Raw genomic sequence first — 10,025 nt, forward strand, 5'->3', positions numbered from 1 at the left:
AAACTAATTTTTTTACGGATGATGTTCACATTAGCTTTTTTGCTTGTGCGTGGGTAATGAGGAAGTGCGAGGATAAATAAGTGCGAGGATGATCGAACATACATGCCTATTTGATGGGATTCGAACCCGTTACCAGGAAGCACTACTAGCAGACTCAAGGGTGCAACGCCTACTCGGCTATCTGGCCGGCTTGAATTAACCAGGTATTTCCGATTGTCTAATTTAGTTCAGTCTTAATAAAGTGTGACATAAAATCACATCTACTCTACACTACCTATATAAACTTTTGTTAAAATTAATTTATATCATGGCGATAGGTTATCAGTTTTTCATCATAAGCTTCTTCCTCCCAAGTCTTAAATCTATTTTCGACTGATAAATACTGCAATTCGTTTTTATAACTAGTGATTACTGGGAGAGCTACTTTTACTTAGAGGTACTTTCTATGATTCATAGATAAATTCCCTTAGCCTTTAAAATTGAAATATCAAACATTGTACTTTCACCCATTATTTATTCATCGATTGACAATTTGACATCTTTCGAGTTTTGACTCTTCATCATGTTATGATAACAAAGAATATAGGCTACACTATGGAATAGAAATGACCAAAAAAATTGAAGCGTCAACTTCAAAGTAAACTTAACACTTGAAAAAGTATCAATTCGTGAAAAAATCACATATTTTGAAAAATCTGCATCAATGACGTCATCAATATAATTAGAGAATTGATGGTATTTCCTGGGCTATATTTGAGCTAGACAATGGAATAACTCATATGCAATGATAAGTTTGAACGGAACACTTGAATCGTATCTTATCTATGAGCTATTGACGAGTGAAAAGCTAACTCAACTTTAAAAATGTTAATAAACAAAATCACTATGCGAGTGATGTAGTTCGAGTGTAATACCTGTATATTATGTGCGTTACAGTGATAATTTCTGGTGAATAATATTGAGTTACTCGTATTAATAATCATTATTGAAAATGATGAAGCTGTGTGCGAGGAATGTGCACTTCCTACCGGTCACAATATGCGTTATATTTCCCGTTACATTCATTATAACGTGAGTAGAGTTTTCGAGTTGTTATATGAGTTTAATTTGAAGTACGCCTACCGTAAATAAATTCCCAGATTTGATACAGATCATTTCAGAGATGTCTACAAATGTTTCAGATAGATATCATTATCAGATAGATTGCCTTATCCATATTATAATATGTTATGAAAAAGTAATCAATTGGTGGAACCAAAAATAATATAGGAAGATCAATGTCAGCAATGCTGTTTGACAACTTGAATAAGTGAACTGTTTAGAGTAGCTGCTCTGCAATATAAGGCAATTATCTTGATTTGAAAAAATTGAATCAGTCAATAAACACTTGATACGAGGAATTCCAATTCTATTATAATAGAGCACATATCATTCATTAAGAAAAGAATTATTTGAAAATCCTAGTAGCCTACCACCTATAATATTATGCACTAGTTATGTTGGATCGCATTGTCAGTTCGATTCATTGTCAGTGACAGGCGCGGATCCAGGGGGGGGGGCGATCGTGGCTTTCCAAGTGGTGTTTGAAAAAACTACAGTTACTTAAGTCCAGTCAATATATTACAAAGGGGGTGTGCTTGCATTCTATATTGTAATTCTGATTTTTCAATATATTGTTTGGATACATAGGCCTATAACTATATGAAGTCCAGAACCAATATTTTTTCATGCAATATTTCCTTGTGCTAGATACACAATGGCCCAAAAATCTTGTATTTTCGGTTCATTTTCCAGTTTTCAGTTATTTCCGCCAAATCCTGTAATCGGACACAAAAATTCGTTCCCGCCTATTTTTTAAGATCATGGAATTCTTGATAAAGTATTCTCCATTGTGATCACATTGAGATTTCGCATCATAATATAAGTTCATTAGATCATGTTCTATGAGAATCACCCGTTAAATGCTTTCAATTTAGTGGAGAGGCGCGCATAAGGACACCTCAAGACAAGAATAGTATATAGATAATATACTATATACTATCCTTGACCTCAAAATTTCAAACACTCATAACTTTTCACACAATGATCAGATCTCATTGTACCACAATCGGCTCCTCAAGGCGGTTCAAAGTCATGCATCATTAGTGAAATTCAATCAAAAATAGAAAATTCATCCCTGAGTGTAGTTGAACCATTATTTCAATTCACAAAGAAATGACCATTAATTCAGAGCTATGTATCTCGGTAACCCGTTATTATAAAAAAGACTTGATATTGAATCCTAGAATTGAATTTGAATTTTTTCTCCTCTTTAAGTTTCTGTAAACGATTCATGGAAGTATATGTTCATAATGTGAGATTTGATCATTAAAAGAAATCGAAGACACTTTCCTCATATTAACGGTCTAAGCAGTGCTATGATAGGAACAGTGAGTCAAGATGAATTTTAGGTAATTGAGGTCGTAGAGAATGGAATCGCCTACAATTTGGAATTAATCATGAGTTTCTATGATGTATCACTCATTTTAGAGACTCTTCATTAACAGAAAAATCGCGAAAAAATGGAAAACTAAAATTGCCAATTTTTAAAATCGGCTGTAAACCACTAATGGTACAGGAATCGAAAGTATTCTTCATTGTTGTGGGAAAATTATATAGGTACTTTTCCCCATCCTTACTAAATTTTGAAATTTATCTGAAGTATTAAACAAGATCGCAGCTTCCAATATGGTAATTGGTCATTTTTTGTGAATTGAAATATTTACTGGTTAAAGTACACCTTAGGATGAATTTTATATTTTTCGATCAAATTTCACTTATGCACCTTGACGAGCAGAGAAAAATGAGCTTTGGTACGATGAGATCTGATCAGTGTGTCAAAAGTTATGAGTGTTTGAAATTTTGATTTTTGAGGAGTCCTTAGGTTTGCTCCTCCACTAAATTGAAAGCATTTAACGGGTGATTCTCACAGAATATGATCTAATGATATTATATCATGGTGCGAAATCTGAATGTGATGACAATGGAGTTGCTGATGATGATTGAAGCTAAAACTTAGGTGTTTCCAAAATACAAGGAGTATTGCTGTCAGAATTATACATTTCAATGTTAACAATTGGAAGATATTGTTGATCAAAAACATATGTTAATCAATCATCAAAATTGAAAATTTCTTAAAATTTTACTTATTTTTGAAAAATTGTAACTCAGTACCTATACAATGAAGATAGTAAATTCTGATTGATCTCATATTATTAGGAATTTCATAATCTGAATAAGAAGGCGAAGGCATTATTCTCTTATAAGGCGAGAGCAAATTTTTGGCCCATCGTGTATCTAGCACAAGGGAGTTTTGCATAAAATACTTCTATTACGTATCCATACATTATTATTAGAAAATCAATTCTACAATATAAAATTCGAGCACCAATGTATATAGTGACTGGACTACTACTGTAGTTGCAGAAATAAGTATCATGACCTTGGAATTTAAATCAATTTAAAAAAATACAGCTCACAAATGCTGTTTTTGATTGATAAATTTAATAATTTTCCGGGTGGGGGTGACAAACGGGGGGGGTCCCCTAGACGACCACCCCATAATCGCCCTCCCAGATCAGGGTCCTAGATCCGCGCCTGGTCAGTGATCATGATAAAACATAGATGCATAAATTGATATCAGGTGCATAAAAATGATAAAACATAAAATTTTTGATTTCTAGGTAGGCCTATTTTTTATCCTATTATATTAAGCGAGAAATTTCTGTGTATCTTTACGGTATATATTTTTATATTTGGTTATTGGTTATTCATGTCCAACGGATCTCGAAAACGGCTTTAACGATTTTCATGAAATTTGGCAAATAGTATGTTTATTATATAAAAATTCGTTTGCACTAGGTCTCATCCCTGGGAAAACTCGCTGAACGACATTAAAAGGATAATTAATCCTTGGAAAAACAGCTGAGACTTTCGTCGTCTGTGGATAATAAAAAAGTGCGTCTGTGGAAAATCAAAATATCTCATCCCCGAAATTCAAAAGCTGACGTATAGCCAGCTGTAAAATATAAACACGATCTTTTTAAAGAATTGTGTTATGTTTATCAATAAATAAAAATAACGAGTGAAGCTCGGTGCCCCGTAAATTGTGCTTGAAATCAGTTTTCTGATAAAGCCCTACAAAATTGCTAATTTATATTACTTGATAGAACTGCTAAGTAAAATTAAAAGTCAGCTTTTAACTGGAAATATCACAATTTGCACAGATTCCTGATAGCAGTTCATGTTGATGACGTTTTCCCAGGATTGCCTTACATCAGTGACACAGGAACGAATCCTCCAGAGAGCTGCATTTTCTCACTTCTTTTAAATTTGTGTGCGGTGCTCCGTGAGTATTTTACTTTAGCGAATTTACACAATTAGTGACCTATATATAAAACGTTCTATAGCGTACTTAATTGATTGAAATGTTCAATTTAATCAAAATTGAATTGATAATTTAATAATAATAAAATAATTATTAATTATTAATGTTTTTATAAAATATGTTTACATATTAATTATTAATGTAATCATTATTTATAATAATTATAAATTAAATTATAATTAATTACCTACGTATTTTCATGTGCAAAATTCATCGCAATAAATTTATTAAATAATAATACAAATGTGCTTCATTACTGTATTTAAATTCGGAGCGGTTTCAAAAGGCTATTAAGGCCCGGTTGCACAACAGCCGGTTAAATTTTAACCGTGATTAAATCTACGAGAACCCGTCTTTTCAAAAACGCCTTCTCTCATTGGTTCTTGTGGAATTGATCACGGATAAAATTTAACCGGCTTTTGTGCAACCGGGCCTAAGACCGGAACATGCAATCATGCCTATACCGTAGAAGTCGAGAAGTCTACGAATGCCTATATCGTAGAAGAAGAATATTCAATGTTGTTAGATTTATAAATAGCTAAACTGAATGAAGGAGGAGTAATGGTTTATCAATAAAAGGCTATTGATAGGTAATAAGGCCCCAAACCAATTAAATCTATCAATTTTATCTACTTAGTAATCATCCATTTCATCTATTATTTACTACTGCCAAAATAAAATGCAATTGAATTTTATAGTATCATAATAATATGATACAGCATTGAATTATATTATAAAATTGTGTTAAATTCTATAATAACTAGGATAATATAGGCTATGTTACTACCTTATATGAGAGAGAGAACTGACTACTTCCCTTATATCTCCTTAGATTCCCTGACCCAGACAGCACACAATATATATCTCGATGTCGATATTCCCTTATCTCAGCTTATACCATAGAGAACATAATATAGCATAAGCATATATCTCATGCTATCATTTCTCTATGCTTATAGTCACAATCAACGTCAGTCTATCTACTAAGTTTGACTAGCTCTGCTTAAAATAAACGGTGATCATGATTTTGTTTGCATATACAAATGACAGAAGTCTCTTATTTCATTGTAGATTTTCCCCAGATTTTTTATGACAATACAATTCAGAGAAATTAAAGCGTAGCTGACACTTCCAGCATAGGGAAATATTAGCATTGAAAAATGATCTTGACCGCGTCTTCGAATGCGTGTAAAAAAATGGTGTCTGTACAAATTTTTTTTGGATACTCTGCCGACACAAAATTTGAAGACTTTCAAATTTTTTCAGACTTGTGCACTACAAGTTCACGGAGCCACTTCTACTCACTATAACAGTCTATGGTGAAGCTAAACAATCTTCTTCTTCTACTGGCTTCCACGGCAATCATCTATTCCGGTCTTTAAAATAGCTTTTTGAAAATTGAAATTTATCTTTATAGTCGTATCTAAGTGAACAATTTATTGCAAATTCATTCTAGTCGGTGGGTGCATTTATGTGAGGCATCTACAGATTATGGAATTCGCGAGGCTGCACGTGGAGTCAGGCCTGCGCTTGCGCGACATCCAAGTGGCGACGTTCTTCGGAGGTTTCTCGTGCATTGGTTTGGCTATCGTGGCCAACTTTCAAGTCACCAATGTCAGAAGAGTGCACTATTTCGGTGCAACCACTTGTCTATGGGGAGGAACTGTTTACTTCATTTATCAGGTAAACATATCAAGTCTTTAAATAATTCTTCAAATAATTATATTTCCATTTGGATTTTTCAGCAAGCTGTGTGCTTTCAAGTGTAGGCTATTGTTAACAAAACAGAGAATATGTATTACCTAAGACTATATTATATCAGTAAGTTATAAAGTTGATTGGCAAAATATATTCAAGTAATTCTAAAATAAGTAGCCTACATCACGCCATGCTGTGTTCCATGACAAAATTATGCTTTTTCAAGTATTTGTATGCTGATTTCTGTGAATAAAGCTTGATTGGTTTGAATCGTTCAAAGTCTCCAAGTTGTTAATGGTCGTGAGGGATCATTCTGATTAGTTAGTGGTGAATTTTGTCAACAATAAGGGCCGGACCATACGTGGCGGTTTTTGCAGCGTTCTTGAACTGGCGGCTCGGGCAATGTAATTTAATGAAGCCGTCCACACGCTGGATAGTATTGGCCAAATACTCTGCCACCGCTAGTGCAAAAACCGCTATGTATGATCTGCCCTAAAGAAAAATAATTGTATGTATCATATAGGATGGATATATTATGCAGAATGGATATAATATCCATTACTGTATCAAAAGTGATTACACATATTAATACTACGTTGGAGTATCAAATCTACGTAGTAGATCTAAATAAGTTAATTGACAATTTCATTATCTAAGAAGAATTGCTGTTTTTAGCATATCATACATACTTCCCTGAAAACTCTCAATACGGGAAGAATAGATATTGAATGATCATAATTATACATCATTCTCTTCTTCCAAACCATAGAGCTAGGCATAGGTTGGATTGTTCGGCAAGAGTAAACTTGGTATTGCAATAGGAGCAGAATGCAATGATGAATTTTGAAATATTCACATACTTGAATCCGAAAGTATTAAAATGTTATGTACTCCTTCATGTGGTTTATTGCAGACTGTATTTTCTTATAAGATGGGCCGAGGTGTGAGAATGATATTCATATTCTACACAAGATATGTGCTATGTGTCTTCTCCATACTATTCAACATTTCTTTCATTGTTACTGGATTCATGGCTCATAGCCAGTATACAGGTAAAAATACTGCGATAGAATGTATGTATAGCTGTTGTAGCGAATATAAAGATGAATTATTACAAGTAGTATGGTAAATAATATTTGTTGTGGTAATGAGAACTAGCCAGATCGGTTCTGCATTTTTACTGCAATTTCATGAACTCGGTTGTGTTTTCATGAATAAGGATAAACGTTTCCTTTTATTATTCTCAAATTGACTCATTTATTATTTCAGGGGTTCCCCATTACCAAAGATGGTTCAGTCATGAGGAAAACGTCAGCTGCAATTTCAATCTCTTCGCCTCCTCGTGACTGCACCGTCTAAACTAAATAATAGCATTTAAATCGCTTAGAATGAAATAAGCCTCCTTTCACATCAGGTTTTCATTTTCCTGAACTGAACTCTGTGTTTCCTTGCAATTGATGGAAAATATTTTCATTTTTAATTAGTCACAAAGTTTAATATTTATATATTATATAATTTATAAAATTCCTTATAATATCACTTTTCTAAAATGTTTTTCGTTATTGAAATCAATAATTTAGGATCAAAAAAAAAAAAAGAATTACTAAAACTCGTATTTTTCAGGTGACAATCCGCGTAAATGGAAGCCGCACGAGGGAGGTTGGCTGTATCACGTGATCAGCTCGAGCTCTGAATGGATGCTGGCGTTCACTCACAGTTTTCTGGTTTTCACATTTCTTCCAGAATTCAAGAAGGTTCACGTTGAACTGCCTGTGGTACTAGTAAGTAAACTATATAAAACCACATTAGTTTCTTCCAAAGTCTTCATATTTCATTACTTTTTGGGGGAAATGTACTAATTAAGCCTAGTTTCTATTCTGACAATTTGCAATATCATAACACGGCGAGCTGTGCCGGCAGGTTAAGTGATTTTTACATCTTTTCGCCTATTGTTTCCATTTCGGCGCCAACTGCATGAAAGTGGGTGAAATGAATCGTAGACGCCAAGCTACAACAGAGCTCTAGTCACTTTGAGCACTGGGAAATTAAATAAACGTAACCAAAACTCACTTCTACAGATGGAAATTACTGAGATATTGCATTTATTCATATGCTAATGAATTAATAATTATTATTATTAAACGAAAATCCAAATTGAATTCTGCAATTCACCCCGAAGACTTCTGCTACTGCAAATATTGACAACGTGGAAATTCCATACAGCTGTTTATGTCAATATTTGCAGTAGCAGAAGTCTTCGGGGTGATTTGCAGCATTCAATTTGGATTTTCGTTTAATAATAATTATCAAAACTCCCTTACTTTTGGGTGTTCTCGGAAATCTGACTTTCACATAAAGTATTTGAGGGTGCTAGATTCAAATCTGATTTAGAATATTATTATTTATTAATAACAAATTAGAATTCGAGAGAAAAAGAGATTAGTAATCAATTGCGAAATACAAAATCGCAACACTTGTTTTGCGGCACATTGGTCTGGCGCAATTATTGCGGAGAAACTGCCGAGTTTGAATTTCTACAAGTTCGCGTAATTCGCTCTCTAGTCATGTTGGTGTTGGTGTGTTAAATCTGTATTAATGGATACGAGGCTTTAAGAACATTCACTTCTAAAGCAATTGATAAGTTTCTATTGATAACTTCTATTTTCAATTGATAAGTCAGATCCTAATTATGTCTAGAGAGGTTGTATGAATCCGTTTTCTTTTAAAATATTGAAGGAAGCTGACTGCTGACATGTCTTAGATTACAATAATGTATTTTAACTTTCAATATTATCAGAGATCGAACTAAGAGATGACAGTCTTAAATCATTACAAATCTAATTTCTGGCAGTACCATCACTATAGTAGCAATATAAAACATAAGATTGATTAGAATACTACATTTGATTCATTAGATGTATGCTGAATATCGTTTATTGGTGGATAGATTTCATCTTTATCACGGCTAACCAACTGGTTTTTTGGAAACTTTACTTTCGTACGTTTTACTTTTTTCTATTCGTACCCAAACTATCTAGCAATCAAAATTAAAATTAAAAACAGGGAAAAAATTATTTTGATTATTACTTCTTGAGATATGATCGCCTTGAAGGTTTGTTGAACAATATTGTGAAGTATGTATTCTCAAACCTTCATGAATTTGACCTACCAAATTTGAATAGTCTCTTTCACAAATTTGAACTAAAAGCACTCATATATCTCAAAAAGTAAATGAAAAATCTTTTTATAATAAATTATTTATAATTTGATAAAATCCATATGAAAAAACTTTGGAAAATTTCACCAGTAAAAAGTTGCCAAAAACTTGTTGCTCAGCCTCAAGGAGTCTCCAGCCCAATCAGGGAAGCCACATCCCAATCTTCCATGTATGATGTTTACCACTTATGAGCAACCACAACCAATTTACCAACAACAGGAATAATTATTATACTATTTATTTATAATAAGATGTTCCTGTATTATTGTTCAATCAAGTGAATCACATTTAGAATTCCTAATAATATAGTGACTACTTTTACAGCTGAAGCCAAAGATTTTACCGAAAGACGAGCACCATGAGAGTAGTCGGATTGAACGTTTTACTAGCAATGGACATATTTACTGTGATGATAAATACTGACAATTTCACCTTGAGTTTTTTCATTTTCGAATCCCTTTTCAAAAACTATACGAAGTTTATTTATCGAATTAAAACAATAGAAACCTATTGCTCTACATAGCATGATGATAACGGCGAGGTGGATCTACCCATAAGGCTCTACTCACCCCAACATTAAAAAAAACGCAAATAATGATATAAATATGTAGAACTTCAACTAGATTAAGTGTACTGTAATATTGTGTCAACTTATAATATTGGAGTGTTCTTGATAATAAGAAA

General features: G+C 33.2%; 1 protein-coding gene across 1 annotated transcript; it reads left to right on the forward strand.

The window, feature by feature from the left end:
* Positions 1–834: 834 nt before the first annotated feature.
* Positions 835–9,772, forward strand: LOC111044117 (DNA damage-regulated autophagy modulator protein 2). Its single transcript, XM_022329182.2, has 6 exons — positions 835–1,071; positions 4,266–4,387; positions 5,883–6,109; positions 7,038–7,176; positions 7,748–7,905; positions 9,666–9,772. The coding sequence occupies exons 1-6, from the start codon at positions 992–994 to the stop codon at positions 9,762–9,764; spliced, it is 825 nt and encodes a 274-aa protein (XP_022184874.2). The 5' UTR covers positions 835–991; the 3' UTR covers positions 9,765–9,772.
* The last annotated feature ends 253 nt before the right edge of the window (positions 9,773–10,025 follow it).

This window comes from Nilaparvata lugens, chromosome 7 (assembly GCF_014356525.2).
Source record: "Nilaparvata lugens isolate BPH chromosome 7, ASM1435652v1, whole genome shotgun sequence".
NCBI lineage: Eukaryota > Metazoa > Arthropoda > Insecta > Hemiptera > Delphacidae > Nilaparvata > Nilaparvata lugens.

Bases quoted from the DNA above. Each gene is read 5' to 3' on its own strand.
- LOC111044117 (XM_022329182.2), top strand. From the start codon at position 992: ATGATGAAGCTGTGTGCGAGGAATGTGCACTTCCTACCGGTCACAATA. The intron at 1,072-4,265 runs GTGAGTAGAGTT...CAATTTGCACAG, and splicing joins CCCGTTACATTCATTATAAC to ATTCCTGATAGCAGTTCATG. The intron at 7,177-7,747 runs GTAAAAATACTG...CGTATTTTTCAG, and splicing joins GGCTCATAGCCAGTATACAG to GTGACAATCCGCGTAAATGG.